Source organism: Leopardus geoffroyi, chromosome C1 (genome assembly GCF_018350155.1).
Source record: "Leopardus geoffroyi isolate Oge1 chromosome C1, O.geoffroyi_Oge1_pat1.0, whole genome shotgun sequence".
Taxonomy (NCBI): domain Eukaryota; kingdom Metazoa; phylum Chordata; class Mammalia; order Carnivora; family Felidae; genus Leopardus; species Leopardus geoffroyi.
This window is the reverse complement of record NC_059328.1, coordinates 214,310,499-214,330,403: the sequence shown is the minus strand read 5'-3', so window position 1 is coordinate 214,330,403 and position 19,905 is coordinate 214,310,499. Positions and strand designations below refer to the sequence as shown.

Sequence of the window (19,905 nt, the reverse complement as noted above, 5' to 3'; positions counted from 1 at the left end):
TCGGTATGTGGACTCAATGATAAACAGCAAATGAATGGATTAACGAATGGACAAATGTCCAAACGCAGCTTCAACTCTGAGAGGCCTTGTCAAAGAAATCCAGGGAAAGTTTAAATAAAAAAAAAAAAAAAAAAAAAAAAGCCAATAGTACCTCTAAAATCTTAGAGATCAATTTGTTTGTTAAAAAGTTTTCCATTCAAGAGTCAACAAAAATACTCAAAAAGATAAGTGCACCCCGTATTCACTACAGCATTATTTATAACAGACAAGCTATGAAAACAACCTAAGTGTCCACTGATGGATGAATGGATAAAGAAATTGTGGTGTATATACATGCACACACATATACAACGAATATTCCTCAGCAATTAAAAAAAGGATGATATCTTGCCATTTGTGACCACACGAATGGACCTCAAAGCCATTATGCTAAGTGAAACAGGTCAGACAGAGAAAGACAAATACAGTATGGTCTCTGATATGTGGAATCTTTAAAAAAACAAACCAACAAACAAACAAGCAAAAAACAAGCTCAGGGATACAGATTAGTGGTTGCCAGAGGCTGGAGTATAAGGCATGAGCAGGGAGTAGAAACCAGGGGCTGAGGTGGGGGGGTAGATAACAGGGTCAAAGGTTACAATGAAGAAAAAGAGTCTGTATTAATCATATGTACACTTGAATACAGATAAATACAAAAAGGTGATTAAAAAGGAAAAGAAGATGACAGTGTGTGTTCATTGGCTGGATCTGCAGCCAAAGCCGCAAATATAGAAAGTGGGCTCTCAGGATGAGAGAAAATGGAACACAATCAACATTCTCAAGTGAGCTGGGTCACACACCGTGATACCTCTATACCAATCCAAAATTTATAAAATAGAGTTCATTCAAAGAATATGTGGTCCTGCCTCCCTCTCCACCTCATTACCTATTTCCTGCCTCATATTTCATGCCTGAGGAGACCTAAGCTGCTTTACTCTATACTGTTTCACAAGTTCATGTCCCCATTAGTGCCACTGCCTCTCCACACCTTGTTACCGCATATGGATCACTCGTGCAATAGGCCCGAACTAGCCATCCTTCAATATCCATCGAGACGTCACCTCCTACAGTCTTCCAGTTTCCCCCTAACATCCTTCCATACACCTTGGTAACACTTTTATTTGAGGGCTTACCATTTCTCCCCAAATCATCTGTTCACATGACTGCCTGCCCACCCTGGGCCAGGCGCTCAAAGAACAGAAAGACAGTCTCATCTGCCTTCACCTCGAGCGCACCCGGGCAGCACACTCCTAACCATGAACTGTTCCCAGCTCACAATGTGGGCTCAACAAACATTTGCTGAGCCAAACCAATGCATTAGTTTGTAAAAACATTTTGTAAACTATAAAGCACTCAACAAATATTGCCTGCTGCTGTTTACTATATCCTTTTCAACCCTATTCTCCAACATTTAGTATCCACGTGCTCCAGGCAAACTGAACTATCAACGTTTCTTAGAGCCAAACTCCATTTCCCACTTCTGTCTGGGTAGCTTGCACTGATCTCTCCGTCTGTAAAGCACTTTCTCTTAGCTTCATTTATTCAAACTGCATCAATTCACGGCCTGGCCCAAATATATCCCTTCCAATAAAACATTCCTAGACAGACCTAACTAGAAGTAACGGCCCCTTCCTCTCAAATCTCAGAGCACTCTGTCTGTGTGTCTTGTGGAGCTTGCACCATGGGGGTAAGAAGGTGAAGTCCTGTGCCCATGAGCTCATCATTTCCGTCACGCACACAATGCAGAATAAACAGTTTAATGAGTAATAGGTTACTTCTGGTTCCACATAGTCAAGGAATAGTCATCTAGTATGTTGTAAGCACCTGAATAAGTGTTCCTCTCTTCAAGCCTTCTGAAACATCCTCCTTGGACATGTAGGTTTCAAATATGCTCTTTTTCTTCCCTCGTACGGACTTGCTCTTTGCCTTTTTGTCACCTGGCGAAGCACCAACACCATGTGGGCCAACCACAGAGGACACACCTAGAAACATGAGGCAGCAATCAACTCTTTCCTCAACCAAACATCTCTATTTTTGTAACTGGAGACATTTTACCTTTTTATTTAGAAAGACCAATAAAAGAATGAAATGCTCTGATAATTATTTTAAATAGTAACAAAAAGGAAAGAATGGATTAGGAAACATGAATAAAATGTACACAGATGAGACTTGAGTTATAAGTCAGCACTACAGCATGCACAGAACGTAATCTGAATAATGGGTTCAATATGCTTTCCTGTTTATAGACACAAACTTTTTTTTAAAATAGGAATTACTAAAAGACTGTCACTTTTCTGGAGGAAACTAAACAGCTGTGCTCAATATAACAATAAATTAAGACAACAAGACACCACACTTAATTCGAGAGTAAATAACACAGAAGAATATTTAACAAGTTACCAAAAGAATTAGAGCCTCCCTTAGTCCTAAGACCTGCCCCGTAAGACCCGCCCTGCATTCCGTTCCACTTTTATTTTATTTCAGGTCTCCAGTTGCTAGAGTAGACTCCATTTTCCTTTCACTACCTCTGGGGGTCCCCAGGGGCCGGAGGTTCAGCCTGCAGTCAGGATGGCTCATTACTGGTTCCAAGGTGACCTCTTCTCTCCAGATCCAGGGAGGCCTCCACTGCTCAGCTCAGAGTTCTTCCTGCCTTGAGTGGCTCAGGTGTCACTAGCTGAAACCAAAGAGAGATGGGTGACAGAAGAGCAGTTAACCTGGGGCCTTCTCTGTGCTCTCGGAAATTTAGTACGTGGATGATTAAAAACAACGTGGGGACCCTCCTGGGTCCAGGTGTCACTTTCTCCTAGGCAGTCAGACGAACACACCATCTGTCCTGAGTCTCTTTTCAAGGTAACTGCTTGTTAGGGCCACTTCAACTGAAAACCTCCACAAACAGTGCAATGAGGCAGAAATTAAAGAGTTCTGCAGTTCCGGGGCGCCTGGGGGGCTCAGTCAGTTAAGCATCCAACTTTGGTTCAGGTCAGGATCTTGTGGTCCATGGGTTCCAGCCCCGTGTCCAGCTCTGTGCTGACAGCTCAGAGCCCGGAGCCTGCTTCGTTGGAATTCTGTGTCTTCCTCTCTCTCTCTCTGCCCCTCCCCAACTTGCATGTGTGAGTGCACTCACTCCCTCTCTCTCTCTCTCTCTCTCAAAAATAAACATTTTAAAAATTAAGAAAAAAAAAAGAGTTCTTTCTGCAGTTCCATTCAGCTTCTGAAATGGACAAGAGCAAGAGGGAATATAATTTTGAAGAAACAGGTATAAAGATCTAGAGTCTAAAGGCTATAACGAAATAGGTACTAAACTAGGCTCAAAAGATGCAGCATTTACTAAGCATTAAACATTGGACAAATGATGTTCATCTATGAAACCGAGTAAATATTCCTTGGAAATCATCAGCAAAAAAAAAAACCTAATTCACTACCACAACCGGATATCCAGAACTATGCAAGGAACCCCAGGTGGTTCACTGGCTTTCCAAAAATGGCAATACTGTAGTTAGACATCTATTTCCCTACTCTTACCTGACATCACTTCAAACCAATCATCTGACCAAAAGCTCAGGCAGCTGGTTCTAAGGAATATAAGGCAGCTGCCTGGATCAGTGGACTGGAATCCAGGGCCCTGGAGCTGGCCCCTGGCCTTCCACCTGGATACTGAACACATCATCACAACTTCTACTTTCTACTCTCAGCTGGCCACCAGCCCAGGGATTTAAGCCTATACTTGCAAATTTCCAAAATCCTGGTGGGCAGGCTTCTTTCCCATAAAATGGATCAAGATGTCATTCTCAACACTAGCTTCCATTTCCTGTAAGTTTCCCACACACATCCTTCACTGAAATGACATAATTTGTCTTTAAAGTGAAATTAATACTAACTCAGGAAAAGAGAAGCTACAAAGGGTAATAAGCCAGTTAGCAATACATGAAGAGATTCAAGGATAAAGTAAAAAAAATTACAAAAGGGAGAGAAGCAGATGGTCTTAGATAAACAACAAGGTAATGGGAAGGACATACAGAGGAGGCCAGACTGTCTGACGGTTTAATTCAGAATGCATTCACCCACTCATTAATTCAACAAATACTTCTACAATGTACTGCACTAGGCACAACGAAGAATACAAAAGCTAATTAGATTTATAAAAATCATTGTGAAATAATACAAGTTGGGAAGTGATAAGCACTACATTTTTTTAACTATGGGTAAATGTACATATGATGGCCGAAGGAAAGTATCTCCAGGTCAGGAAATCTGAGAGCTTCAGGAAAGTGTTAAGGTCTTAAGAACTGAGAATGTGAGAAAAGCACACTGCTGGCAAAAGGAAGCAAAAATAGAGACACAAACAGGAAAACACACGCAGGTTCTTACAACATTAATCCATCTGGGTAGAGTCCAGCCTATATGAAGGGAGGCAGTGGCAAGGAAAATAAAACAAGTTGGAAGGTTTAGAAAAGCATCCCGTTTTTCAAAGGCAGTAGGGAATTTCTGAAGCATGGATGAGCAGAAGAGAAGAACAACAGATCAGAACTGTGTTTCAGGAAAAATGAACCCAGTACAAGATTCAGAGTCGTCTCAGGCTAAGAAAGAGAGCAGCAGCTACACCTTAGGAAAGAACCAGAGCAGACTCAGAGAAAGGAAGGAAGGCCTGAACCAGAGTTGAACAAGCACACACTGAAAAGAAGAAACCCATGACATGGTATTACACAGGACAAATTGGCACCACTTGGCAACCAGGCAGATCTGAAGTCTCAAGAGCACAGAAGTGGTGGCAACTGTTCAAGATTTTAAGCAAGGAGACTAGGAAATCACAATGTCACTAAGTTAGAAAAGATAATGAATTCTACTTAGGGTATTATATATCACTACATGAATACATACCTCTATGTATACCTATATACATGGAAATATGTACCTCTATGTATATACCCCTACCCCAAATACTTGGAAACTAGAGCATAATTTAGATAAATTAGCCAGTCATTTGCATAAAAATGGTAACCCAGAGTTTTCTAGAATGGACAAGATTGCCAAGAAAGGGTAAACTGATACAGAAGGGGCCCAGGACAAAACCTGGGTTAGGGCAACTTTTAGGAAATGCAAAGAATAAGAAGTAGAAAATATACCTAAGAAGTAGAAAATATAACCAAAAAGGTAACAAAGATGTAGGAAAAGAACCAACAGAGTCAAATGTTACGAAAACAAGGGGGAAAATAACTTCCAAAGGAGAACAAGTTAATGATCTCGGTTTGCAACCATTACTAAGAATACAATTCATGGCAGCCGTGGGTAAGGTGAAAGGTTGCGGGCAAGCTGCAAGCAGGAAAAAGACAATACAAAAACAAAAGCCAGAATTAAAAATGAGGTGCTTTGTATCAAGTCCTGATGCAGGCAAGAGTTCAAAATTAAGGGGACTTACTGTCAGATGAAATAAAGACAGAGATCTCAAACTCAAATGTCCCAAGGTCAGCTACATCTGTAACTTTCCTTCACAGCAAATATCCCAGTTGGTGTGATGTATACCTAACTTGTCTCTCTAGCTCAAAAGGACAAGGAATGTTTGGTTGGGTTCATTGTTATAACCCTAGTGACTCCCATATTACCCGGGACAGAATATGTGCTTATATTCACTCCTTGAATGAGTGGATGAGTTTATTTTCATGAATTAGCAGTGAGAACACCAAACAGAGGAGGGTCACTCAAGGGAAATTACACTAAAAACAAGTCAGCAAAGAATAGGAAAAGACGGGGCCCCTGAGTGGTTCAGTCAATTAAGTGTCTGACTCTTGATCTCAAGTTGGTGAGTTCAAGCCCCATGTTGGGCTCTGCACTGGGCATAAAGCTGACTTTAAAATAATAATAATAGGGGCGCCTGGGTGGTTCAGTCAGCTGAGCGTCCGACTTCAGCTCAGGTCATGATCTCGCGGTCCGTGAGTTCGAGCCCCGCGTCGGGCTCTGTGCTGACAGCTCGGAGCCTGGAGCCTGTTTCGGATTCTGTGTCTCCCTCTCTCTCTGACCCTCCCCTGTTCATGCTCTGTCTCTGTCTCAAAAATAAATAAACGCTAAAAAAAAAATTTTTTTTTAAATAAAATAAAATAATAATTGCCCATACAGTGCTACCTTATAACATGTTCTGAAATAAAATTCAGTTTGAATAAAACTTAAATGTTGTAAAATGAGAGAAACAGAGACAGAAGGAGAAAGAGAGAGAAGGCAGGGGAAATGATGCCCAGAAAGGCTGAATAAGGAATGTGACAAATATTACCCCCAGAACAAAAAAAAAAAACAATAAAACCAGATAAAACTATCAAAACCAACTATTTAAGACCTGGATATTGACCAAAGACATACAAAAAATTGAGAAGTGTTTATTCAAGAAAATCTACTGAATCTCGGTAAGAACAAGAGAAGTGTGTGGTGGTTTAACCTGGAGTTCCCACCATCCCACACCGACTCCCAATCCCTTGGTATGAAGTCCCACCAGGGACAGCGAGCTGTGGAGACAGGCAGCCGCACTTAGCCAGAGGGAGCTAAACTTCACTGGAGCACAGCAAAAAGAATTCCATGCCCAGGGGCATTTTCAAAAACAATAATGATTCCAGGCACAAAAAAAATCAGGGAGGCCAATATCACAACTAGCCTGAATTTGCAATACTAGTTAGGGCAAGCAACAGATCAGGAAATCAACCAGAAATTTAACAGTGAGAATTAGAAATGAGACCATCAAAATAGGCCTCGACAAAAAAAAAAAAATCTACGTCTTCCTGCTATGTGCACAGGACTTTAACCATGCAGGAAAGAAACTAAAAGGCAACTCATCCCTAGATGAATGTGACCCTCGCAAATGCGGAAAGCAAAAGCCTGGGCTGACTTGTAAACTGCCTGAACTTTGAAAGCATTCCCACAAGCCTCTTGAAAACCACTGACAAAGGATGGGGCCTCATTGTTTCAAAGAATTTAAACACAACCTCTGATCAATCATAGGCTGACCACTAAGATATCCTGACCCAAGGGCAACTACAAGAAAGTTAGACTTAAAAACAAGAAAGTTAAAACCAGCAGAGACATCAGCAGCCACATACTGTGGGAGACACAGACTCCAAAGAATGAGTTCAGGTAAGTCATTAAACAAAGAGAACAAACAGCTCTGGGGGGAAAGGAATCAGAATGCAGACTATATTATCAAAAGTGTCCAGGTTTCAACAAAAAATTTTAACAGGCAAAAATGGAAAAGTGTGACCCATACAGAGGGAACAGGGGGACAGGCAGTTTGAATAAAATGTCTCCAGAGGAGCCTAGATTTCAGACTTAGGCAGCAGAAACCTCAAAGCTTAGATTATAAATATGTTCAAAGGACTAGAAGAAACCACTTATAAATTAAAGTATGAGGACAATAACTCATCAAATAGAAAATATCTATAGACAGAAATTGTTTTTTTAAAAAAAGGAAATTCCAAATTGAAAGAACTAAAATGAAAAATTCACTAGAAGGGTTCAATAGCAGATTTGAGTTGGTATAAAAAGAATCAATAAACCTGAAAATAAAAATGATCAATCAAGATGATCCAATATGAAGAAAGGAAGAAAAGAAATATGAAGTAAAATTATTTTTACAAAAGACTTGTGATAAAGAACCTGGCTCCATTTTTTGATGTTTGACTACTGATTTATTTTAAGTCTTACCTCTCCCTTCCCCTTTGACACATTTGTACAGCTTGAAAAGACAGTGCATGTGCCCCCCAAACTTTGACCCCAGGGGGAAATTCGAATTTCACAAATCCCAGTCTGCACACAGGAACTTCTCTTTTATAGCCATTATAAAGAACTAACCCACTCCTGCCTCACTCAAACCATGCCAGACATGTCTGTATGCACCCTACTCTGCCTAGGTGAGTAATAAGTTTTCTCTCAAATTCTCCTGTTATATAAGGTGCAATCAATAAACATCCCACTAATTGGGAAGGGATCCATTCCACCTCCAGGGGTTGACCACAAAACAGGAGTGAAAGAGGGGACCTCTCTACCAATCTTACAGAAAAGGATTATAAGAGAATATGATAAATAAACTTAGGCCCACTAGATAAGTGAGATGAAATGGACAAATTCCTAGAAAGACACAAATTACTAAAGCTGACTTAAGAAAAAACAGAAAACTTAAATAGACATATAACAAGAAACTGGATTAGTAATTTTAAATCCTCCAGTAAAAAAAGCTCAGGCAAATTATACCAAACACTGAAAGTAAAAATAATAGTAATCCTTTATTACAAACTCTTCTAGATAACAGAAAATATTTCCCAGCTCATTCTTTCGGGATAGTATTTCCTCTGATACCAAAGGCAGAAAAAGATATCATAAGAAAAAAAAATACTGTCTTAACATATAAAATAATTTGGATTTTTAAATTTCTTCAATCTTAATCATTTGCATCTTTCTAGAAATGTATCAGATTCATCTAAAATTTCCCTTGGTGAGGGGACAGAGTGTTGTTCAAAATATCCCTGTGATTTTCTTAATACAAAAAGCAGGGCTGTCATTTCTGAAATTATGGAAATTTTCAATATCTGTGCTGTCTAGTACAGTAGCCATGAGCCACATATGTCTTTTTAGCATTAACAAAAAATTTTTTTAATGTTTATTCATTTTTGAGAGAGAGAGAGAGAGAGGAGAATGGCGGGGGAGGGGGGACACAGAGGGAGAGAGAGAGACACAGAATCTGAAGCAGGCTCCAGGCTTTCAGCTGTCAGCACAGAGCCCAATACAGGGCTTGAACCCATGAACCACAAGATCATGACCTGAGCCAAAGTTGGACGCTTAACTGACTGAGCCACCCAGGGACCCCTTGTGAGCATTTAAAAGAGTACCTGTCAAGTCTGAAACATTTGAATTTTATCTTTATTCTTGTAGGAAATTTTCACAGGTTTTAGAATTCTAGATTGTCAGTTATTCTCTCAGTAATTTGAAGATATCATTCCATCGTCTTCCGGCCTTCAATGTTTCTGTTAATAAGTCAGCCATAAGTCTAATTTTTTTATTCTTTGACAGTGTACTATTCCTTATCCCCAGCTACAGCAGTTTTTCGAATTTTTCTCTTCATCTTTGGTTTTCCACCAGTTTATTACAATATACTAAAATACAGATTTTTTTAAATCCTGCTTGGTTTTATCAGTAATACTATTATTTGACAGCTTTCATCAGTTATCGAAAGTCTTCAGCCAGTCTTATCCCATATCCCTTCTGCCCCATTCTCTCTCAACCCTTTGTGTGAACTCCAATTACACACTTCTGACTTTTCAGTATCTCTAGGTCTCCTTCAATCTCTTCAATAATTCTTCTACTTCACTAATTTTCTATCAGCTCTATCAGACTCTAATCAGACTCTATCAGACTCTAACGAGTCTCTCAAACTCACCCATTAAGTTCTTAATTTCAATTATTATGCTTTCAAGTCTAGATTTTCCTTTTTCTTTCAAAAGTTTCCAGTTCTCTGCTAAAAATGGTAAATCATGTCTTTTCTATGAACAAGGTAAGCATAACTACATCAAAGTTGCTCCTGAAAACTCCAATAACAGAGGCCCCGATGGATCTAATACTGTCTTCTGTTGCTTCTATTTGATTTTGTTCCTGTTGTTTGATCATCTGTGCTTTTTATTATGGACTAAACATTATATTTGCAAAATTTCTATTGTGATAATTTGAGGCCTTGCATAATGTTACCATCTTCCAAACGGATTTTCATTTGCTTCTGTGAACCACCTGTTTCTCTCAGGGTTTCAATATCTTCAAAGTGGAGATATGGTTTCTGTGAAGGTCTATCTACATCCAGTTCCTTACCTATAGATTGTAGCCCTCCAGGATCCCAATACCAAATAAGAGTGGTTCACCAGGGCCACACACTCCCCACATTAGCAGGGCCCAAATTCCAATCCCTATCCCTCTAGTCCTAAAAGAATATCAAGTGTATTGCTCAGTTTTTCAGCTTCTTAGTCTTTCAGCTGGTCCCCCTAGAAACTAAGCATTCATAAGAGATAACTCCAAATAGTAGCTTTATCTCCCTAAACCTTTTTCTTCTTATCCACTCTTATTTCTTTTTAAAGAATGTCTTTTTTTTTATGTTATTTATTTTTGAGAGAGAGAGAGAGTGTGTGTGAACAGGGAAGGAACAGAGAGAGAGGGAGTCACAGAATCTGAAGCAGGCTCCAGGCTCTGAACTGTTGGCACAGAGCCAACATGGGGCTCAAACTCATGAACCATGAGATCATGACCTGAGCTAAAGTCGGACACTTAACTGACTGAGCCATCCAGGTGCCCCTCACTCTCTTATTACCTCTCAAATACCTTCAACAGATTTTTTTTTTTTTTTTTTTTTTTTGGTAATGGACATAAGCCAACTTTTCTAACTGTTGTCAGAAGACTGGTTTCCAACTATTTTCTATGCCATAATTGCAAGTGGAAATGTCAACCCACTCTTAACTCTCCCATTTTCAGTCAATGCCTAAAATTCCCAACTCCCTCCTATATGACTCACTCTTCTCTCTGATGAAAATTCTCCCTAATTTCATCTATCCTCTCCTCCTTTCCTGTATGAAAATTAGAAAGGTCCCTACATGTTTACAACCTAATCTCCTCAATTTGTGTTCTTCACCCTTATTTTTATCTACTCAAGAACTTTACCACATCATTATCCTCTCCATAGCTGCCTCCATAACAGCACTGAACCTAGCTAAGGGCCTACTCCTGTTCTCCTCCTATTCAATTCAAGCAACCAGCTACCATTCCATTTCTCTCACTCCCATCTGACAAAATTTAAAAATGTGGTCTAATCTCATAACTCTATTTCCCCATGACATACTCTTTAAACCTCCTGGGAATATGATTTTGTCCTCATCTCTACAATGAAATAAGGCTTTCAGTATTCCTTAGAAGGAAAAGCTTCGTTACTAAAACAATAGCATACTCTCAGTTAATTTTTCCTAGCCCCTCTAGAATAGGATGCAACTGATCATGCCCTTGGACTACAAACTCTTCTCCCTTGACCCTTCTGGACACCACAGTCTCCTAGCTCCTTTCTCTCTACAATTCTCAAATGTTCTTGCTGATTCTTCTTCTTTCACTTACCCCTTAAGTTTCTGCCATTTGCAAGATTCTATTCTTAAGCCTCATCTCACTTCTCTGTTAAAGAATTTTAAATCTACATCTCCAACTCTGCTCTCCAAAGCTCTTCAACTTTCCAACTTCCTGCTCATTAATATTGGCAAGCACTTCGAATGCAACATGTTTCTAATTCAAGTTATTATTCTCCTCAAACTAGATTTTCTGCCTGCATACTTACTGCATCCAGATTCATGACATCATCATCATCCTTGGGCAACAAACAGTAGTCATCTAATCTCTTTCACTCCGTTACTAATACTCTATTACCAAATTCCATCGCTCCTGCCTTCAAAATGTGTCCTAAATAGATTCTCTCCTTTCCAACTTGATTAGCACTGTCTGAAATCAGATTGTCCCAACAGGGTAGCCCTAAGATCACAACAGTTTCTTAACAGGTCTCTCAACCACTAATTTCTTTTCTTTGATCCGTATTTCACATAGGAGGTATTTTATGAAGTGCTTTTTCAAAACACTTCAGGGTTCCTCACTGCAACTCTGAAATCTAACCTATTGTAATGATTAATTTTATGTGTCAACATGGCTGTATCACAGAGTTTCCAGATATTTGGCTAAACGTTATTTCAGGGTGTGCTGTGGCACCTGGGTGGCCCAGTCAGTTAAGCATCCGACTTTGGCTCAGGTCATGATCTTGCAGTTCGTGAGGTCAAGCCCTGCGTCAGGCTCCGTGCTAATAGCTCAGAGCCTGGAGCCTGTTTCAGAGTCTGTGTCCCCGTCTTTCTTTGCCCCTCCCCCAGTCACATTCAGTCTCTTTCTCTCTCAAAAATAAACATTAAGTAATAATAATAGACACTATTTCAGGGTGTGTCTGTGAGGGCTTCTGAATGAAATTAGCATTTGAACTGGTAGATTCAGTAAAGCAGTTCACCCTCCCCAATGTGGGTAGGCATCATCCAATCTGTTGAAGACCTGAAGAGAACAAAAAGGCCAAGGAAAGAAGAATTTGGCCCCTCTAGTCTGATCACTGGAGCTGTGACACTGATCTTTTGTTCTCACTACTCTCAGTTCTCAGACCTTCAGACTGGACTGAAAGCTACATCTTTAGCTCTCCTGGTTCGTAGACCTTCAGACTTAGACTGAATTACATTACCACCTTTCCAAGGTCTTCAGCTTGCAGACAGCAGACTGTGTGACTTCTCGGCTTCCATGATTGCATGAGCCAATCCCTATAATAAGTATCTTCCTATATCTATATCGTATTTGTGCTGTTTCTCTAGAGAATTCTGACTAACACACCCATCTTTCAGGTCTCATTTCTTACTAAAGGTTTTTACAATATCATTTTTCTGATGAAAATGGTAAGTTGGGAAAGCCCCAGTTTGGCATCTAAGCCTAAAAAATGACTTAAAAACAAACTGAGTTAACAACTATAAACTCTGGAGAGAAAGGAAGGAAAGGAGGGAGGGAGGGAGGAAGGAAGGAAGGAAGGAAAGAAGGAAAGAAGGAAGGAAGAAGGAAAGAGAAAAGAAAACAAAAGAAAAGAAAAGAAAAAGGGAAAGAAAAAAAGAAAAGAAATAAAGGGAGAAAGAATGAACAAACAAAAGAACTACTTGAAGATTCTGATTCTGAAGAGTAAACAAAATAAACAGATTATTAGGAGAAACAGAAATCTGGAGACATGATGGACACCAAGGTGAGTTTCATGTGTTTGGTTTTTGGTTTTCTGGTTTGGGGTTTTTTGGGGGGATGGAGGGGCCATAGCTTTGCCCTAAGAGCAGGCCATGGACACAGAGAAGTGGGTAATACAGGCAGCTAAAACTTTAAGAGAAATCCTACAGACTGTCTGGCCAGAAGAAAGGGAAAAGAGCCTGAGCAACCACAGCTAGCTGCCAGAGCAATCTAGAATAGGAAAGAGCTGAAGAGGGATTCCCCTAATTCTTATAAACATTGTACAAGTCTCAGGTTGACCCCTTAACACTGTAGATGCATAGGACGGACCCAATGCAACATCATAAAGGCTTTAAAAATTAAACTAAAACGTGAACTTACAGGAGACGAGACATATAGTCTGAGCCTAATGGGGTCTGAAGCTAATTGCCAATGAAATTTCTAAAAATCATGAAGACCTCAGTGTCTCAGTCAGTTGAGTGTCCAACTTCAGCTTAGGTCATGATCTCACGGTTGGTGAGTTCAAGCCATACATCAGGCTTGCTGCTGTCAGCACATAGCCCACTTTGGGTCCTCTGTTCCCTCCCCCACCTCCCCCGCTCATGCATGTGTTTGCTCGCTCTCTGTCTCAAAAATAAACATTAAAAAAAAAAAACCACTTGTTAAAAATAAGAAATTTTTAAAAATCAACATTCTTCAGTGGAATTTAACAGAATTCAGAGTCTTCACAAAATACTAGTAACTATATCCAAGGCTCAACCCAAAATTACTTGACATACAAAGGACTGAAAATAATTGACCATTCTAAAGTGAAAGCAATTAACAGATACCACCCTTAAAATGACTCAGAGGTTAAAATGAACAGACAGCGACTTTAAACCAGCTATGATAACTGGTCACTGACAGAAAGGAAAAGACACTAGCATGACTAAAAAGATAGGAAATCACAACGGAGAAATAAAAATTTCCTTTCAAAATGGAAATTTTAGGGGCGCCTGGGTGGCTCAGATGGTTAAGCATCCGACTTCAGCTCAGGTCATGATCTCACAGTTCTTGGGTTCGAGCCCTGCATCGGGCTCTGTGCTGACAGCTCAGAGCCTGGAACCTGCTTCAGATTCTGTGTCTCCCTCTCTCTCTGCCCCTCCCCCACTTGCACTTTGTCTCTCTCTCAAAAATAAACAAACACTAAAAAATAACTTATGAGGGGCACCTGGGTGGCTCAGTCAGTTAAGCGTCTGACATCAGCTCAGGTCATGATCTCACAGTCAGTGAGTTCAAGTCCCGCATCAGGCTCTGTGCTGACAGCTCAGAGCCTGGGGCCTGCTTCAGATTCTGGGTCTCCCTCTGTCTCTGCTCCTCCCCCACTCACGCTCTGTCTCTCTCTCTCAAAGATGAATAAATGTTTAAAAATTTTTAAAAATAATAATAATAATTTAAGAAAATGGAAATGTTAAATGGAAAATTATAATATCTGAAATTTAAAAATTCAGTGTATGCGCTTAATAGCAAAATAGAGATATAAGAGTGCAGAGTCAATGGCTCAAACTTTATCAGTACAAGTTATCTAACCTGAAAAAGAAAGAAAAAAAGATTGAACAGAAAGATGAACAGAGACTTATGGACTTAAGGCTTATTTTATCAAAAAAATCAAACATATGCGTAAATGGAATCCCAGAAGATACAAAATGAGTCAAAAAATAAAGTAAAATAAAATAAATATTGACCAAAAACATCCTAGATTTTATAAAAGACAAATATATAAACTCAAGAAGCTCAATGAACCCCAAAGAGGAAAAATTCAAAGAAAACTAGATCCAGATAATCAACTGCTGAAAACCAAAGATAAAGTCAAAATCTAAAGCAGCCAGAGGAACATGATATACTACATAGAGGGAAACATTTTCAGTGGCACTAGATTTCTTATCATTACCTATTATCTTCTTTCAAGGCATCCAGAGGACAATGGAACAACATCTTTAAAAGGTTGAAAGGAAAAACGATCAACCCAGAATTCTATATCCAGCACAAATGTACTTCAGGAATGAAAGCAAGATAAAGACATTTTTCAGATAAAGGAGAACCAAGAAAATCCATTACCAGCAGAACATCACTACAAGTAACACAAAAGGAAGTTCTTCAGGATAAAAGGAAATGACAGCAGAGCAAAAACTGGATCTTCAGGAACGAATGGTAAGCATAAGAAATATTTAAGTAAATTATACCCAATAAAGTAGGAAAAACAATTTAAGAAAATCTGTTTCTAACCTGGAATTCTATATGCAAACTAATAATCAAGTATGGTAGTAAAATAAAGACATTTTCAGAAGTGCAGATCTAAAAAAACTTCACGTGTTCCTTCCTATGGAACTACTAAAATATATGCTTGACCAAAATGACAGAGTAAAACAAGAAAGAGGACACAATGAGAAGGAAACACAGAAAATAAAGTACACGTACATAAGTAATTTCCAAGATGACAGAGAAAGGAGATCCCAGAATGGCAATTGTGCACAGGCACAGAGGACAACCTCTAGACTGGAGGACAACAGTTTACATCAGAGCAGGATCAAAAGACAGACTGGTATCACCAAGATCTCTACTATCAAAGTATTTATTGTCTTTTTAATCCAACACAGATTCCCTGATTGAGCCTGGTTTCTTGTTCTTGGCTCGAGTTCACCATAACCTGATAAAAGTTCCTTCTTTGTGCTCCAGAAACTTGATTCAGCTGAGGCCACTCACTGCACCACACAAAAGTATTCTACTTTGATCAACTCTGGAGCTTGTGAATTAATTATAGGATAGATTATCTGTAGTATGCTTCCTTTTATGTAACGAATAAAAAAAAAAGAATTACACACACACCCATATGCTCATCTGTGAGAAGAGGCATACAGAACAGTAACACAGAACTAGTAAGAATGGTTACCTATGGGAGAAGGAGGGCAGGATGAAAAAGAGGCAGGTGAAAACTGGGAAAAGAAATGAACGGGAAGTAACACTTTACAGCATATACCTTTCTGTATGTTGACTTTTGAAACCACGTTCGTGTTCCACATACTCAAAAAATCAACATAAAATAAGAACAGGAGAAATAGCCCAAAATGTAACGTAAACAAAAACAAATGATCCTAATTATATTTAAAATGAGAAACACAACATACTAAAGGAATGAGAGAAGAACTAACCCAAAGAATTCTTGAGCATACTATTTAACCCTTAAGTTAAAGACAAATAAGAAGTATAAATAAAAATTAAAGCCTAATTCATAAGTTTTTCACAGTTTTAGGTTGGCAACCCTAAAACTACTTTCTGTATATTCTAGGATTTGTCAAGTAAATGAATATATTGTAATCTAAATATAAGTAAATATATTGTAAATATAAGTAGAAAGGTTAGAATAAACCCTGTGGTATTGAAATGGAATTGGAGGTATCACTATAACCAATGGTTTATAGTATATAAACACAGAAATACATACATACAAATGTATACAAGTATGTACATGTATATATCCTTATGTTATCTAGCTCTGTCCTCTAAAAGGGACTAAAATCAATAATATCCAGTAGCAATAAGCCCAGATTTCAGTTTCTAAATAACATTCACTGCTAAAAGGAATCAGCCTCCTTAGAAAAATGGCCAATTCTGAGGCTGGAGTGGAGGAGGTACAATAAAAGCCTAGAAGAGGGGTTGGCAAACTACAGCCTAAAGACCAAATTCAGTCAGGCACCTGTCTTTGTAAATAAAGTTTTATTGGAACATAGCCAAACTCATTCATTTACAAATTGTCTATGGTTGGTCTCCTGCTGAGGGTGGGGTTAAGTAGTTACAACAGAGACTATATAGCCCTCAAAGCCAAAAATATTTACTATCTGGCCACTTACAGTAAAACTTCGCCAAGCCCTGGCCTAGACAGAATATCTTCTTGTTCCAGAAAGTAAGAACACACCCAAAAATAATGGGTACATGTCAAAAGTTCATAGAAGCCAGTCGAAAAGCTTCCTACTGACCAAATATATGACAATTTCACTATCAAAAATTTTACATATAATGGCTTACATATAATCCATTAAGTAAAGTAAGAATCCATGAGTTCATACTGATAGAAACAAATAAATAAAAGGGAAAGCTTTCTTCCTTACATCAGAATCCTAACATTTTAAGAAATGAAAAAAAAAAGATGGAATTAAAAAATTACCATTGGCAATCATCATCATGCTAATTCATTAGATTCATCAATGGATGCTAAAACTAGTAGGTGAAAGTTTAAGGAGTAATCGGATATTTAATCATCTCAAACTATTCACAGATAGTTATTAAATACAAAGAGGAAAAGTATATCTTTACAGTGGAGATATCTAGCAGACCAACTTAACCAATCGATTAAAGTCAACACCAGCAACGGGACAAATCAACATCATATGCCTCCTCATAAGATACATTAAGAAAAACATATCACTTATGAAATACCAGTAAAACCCAAATTGAGGGGTTTACTACAAAATAATTGGCATATAGGTTTCAAAAATATTATTCATGAAAGGACTCTTCCAGATTAAAGGAGACTAAAGACACATGATACTCCATGCAACTTGTGATCAGGATTTTTGTTTCATATAAAGGACAGAATTAGGAAACTTGAAGATACTTGAATAAGATCTATAGATTGGTTAATGGCATTATATCAATGTTAATTTCCTTATTTTGATCGCTGCACAATAGTCATAAGAGAATTGCCTTTGAATGTCTGCAACTCACTCTCAGCTCAAAACAAACAAACAAGTGGGGAGGGATGTTCAAGTAAATGTGGTAAAATGGTAATGCTGAAGAATCTGGTGAAGAGGACAGAGTAATTCTTTGTACCACTCTTGCATCTTGACTATAGATCTGAAATTACATGTTTTCAAAAGAATCCTAGTCTTTAATTATAATGTCATATCTGTTTATTAAGTTACACTTTTTTTTTATCATGCTAAAGAACATTCACAACAATTGATAATATAACTAAAAAACGCCCCCTAACATCCTTTACAAATGATGTCCTAAATAAAAGAAACTGAAATAATCAGTTAAAGGATATGTGGGCTACAAGATCATTCCATCCTGTTTCATATGGGCCAAAACAGATTTATTAGCTGCAAGCTCAAATAAAGTGATCTCAAATGAGAGTTATGTCAGTAAAAACACTGCCTCTCAACAGGTCAGCAGTGACTTTACTCACTTATATTTTACAAAATATTTTGAGGATTTAAAAAGATTAAATGTCCTGAAAGGGACAACAACCCAGCACTTTTTGCAAACACAGCTGTTGGTTAAAGCTCTTGAGAAAAGAAAAGTTCTGGAATGAGAATCAGTTTGAGGAAGAGATAATGGTTATAAAATATTAAGAAAATTTTGGAATCTCTTCCTATTATTCTAATAGCTGACTTATTTCTGAAAATGTGCTTCATTACTGCATGTAGCACTATATGCTCCTCAGCTCTGGGCACAGAGCAAGGTCCCTACTTTCATGGTATTTACAATCTAGGGGCTGAAGAAGACAAACAGGTAAACAGACAACTAAACAAGGCACAATCTAGGGGGCAGAGAAGACAAGGAAACAAACAACTTACCATGGAGGTAAAAAAGAGTGATGAGATCGTGACAAACAGGATGAGGAAAGAGGACACCACTCTCGCTTTGGTGATTAGGAAAAGCTTCTATTGAGGAGATAATACTGGAGCTAAGATCCAAATGATGAGGAGTCCACACGTGAAGGTCTCAGAGTAGAGCCTTCTTGGCAGAGAGTATGACAAGTGCAAAGACAACAAAGAAGAAACAATCTCAACATATTCAAAGTGATTTTAAAAGGCATCCTCATTAGGGGCACCTGGGTGGCAAGGTCGGTTAAGCGACCAGCTCCTGGTTTCGACTCAGGTCATGATCTCACCTTCGAGGGCTGATAGCACTGAGCCTCCTTGGAATTCTCTCTCTCCCTCTCTCTCTGCACCACACCCCCCTCCCCTCCTCACATGCTCTCTTTCTCTCTCTAAATAAATAAACATTTTTTTAAATAAATAAAATAAAAGGCCTCATTAATACTCTCAGTAGAGGAGATAATACCAAAGAATTTTCAGTTTTGTATTAGGTATGATAATGGTATTATGACTGTATATAGAAAAGTTCATTGTTACATAGCATATATATGTACATATATGTATTATACAAAAAATGATATCAGGGATTTCTTTAAAATATTTCGGCAAAAAAAAAGAAAAAGAAAAAAAGGGATGAAGAAGGCAAATGTGCAAAAATTACTGATTTGGGGAAATGGGGAAACATTAAAAGTGGCAATACCTCCTATCTTCTTTCTCTGACTTTACTGTACCAGCTCAGCTCTCACCTTCTCAGTTCCGTGTTCTGACTACCTCCTTTAAGGACATATAAATGAAAGCTTTAAGGATACTCTTCAACACTAGATACACTCCATGGTGTAAGTTTCTGTGACCAAGCTAATCTACCTAAGGCAGGGATAGAACCCAGAGAGAAGTTACATAAGAGAATATAAAATAAACAGCCACATATGGTTAAACAGCAAGTCATTCTTTCTGAGGAAAACAAACAAACAGACAAACAAAAAGGGAATTGCCTAGACCATGGACCATCCTCCCAAAGATTAAAAACCACAATAGGCTTCTTCCCCCCTCCAATCCCTGGAGGCTGCTCTGGCAAAGATTTCCTGATTGTGAAATCTTACTCTCAACGTTCAATCTTGATCTTATTTGACCTTGCACTTGACAGAGTTGAACATTCCCCCTCTTCTTGAGACTACTTCCTTAGCAGACATGACAGGCAGGCTAAATATGCCTGTACCCCTTCCTTTTAAGGAAGGCAAGCATCTTCTGCCTCAGGTGACCAATTCTGAAGGAACCAGGAATGGGTCCCTAACCCAACAATCTGGTAATACAGTAGAGTCATTTTTCTGAAAACCCTTCTGATAGCAAATTACTACAACTGCTAAACAAAATCTTGCCAACTTCTTGAGAGCACAGTTGAGCTCTCAAGAAAGAAACAAAAATCCCCAGGAGCTAAAATTCAAGCGAGAGC

The 19,905-nt window shown here is 38.7% G+C and overlaps 1 protein-coding gene across 4 annotated transcripts in view; it reads right to left on the bottom strand.

Annotated features, from left to right (window-relative positions):
* The window catches only part of DIS3L2 (DIS3 like 3'-5' exoribonuclease 2), a 350,540-nt gene that overhangs the window by 291,539 nt on the left and 39,096 nt on the right, over positions 1–19,905 (bottom strand). For 3 of the 4 annotated variants that reach the window (XM_045481713.1, XM_045481715.1, XM_045481716.1), the window contains exons 2-3: positions 2,565–2,713; positions 1,864–2,021 (exon numbers count right to left, since the gene is read on the bottom strand). In XM_045481713.1, coding sequence (XP_045337669.1) covers positions 1,864–2,021; positions 2,565–2,616 — 210 coding nt within the window. In that variant the 5' untranslated portion in view covers positions 2,617–2,713. Of the gene's footprint in view, positions 1–1,863; positions 2,022–2,564; positions 2,714–18,431; positions 18,592–19,905 lie in introns of all 4 variants that reach the window. The other variant, XM_045481714.1, reaches the window with a different exon arrangement.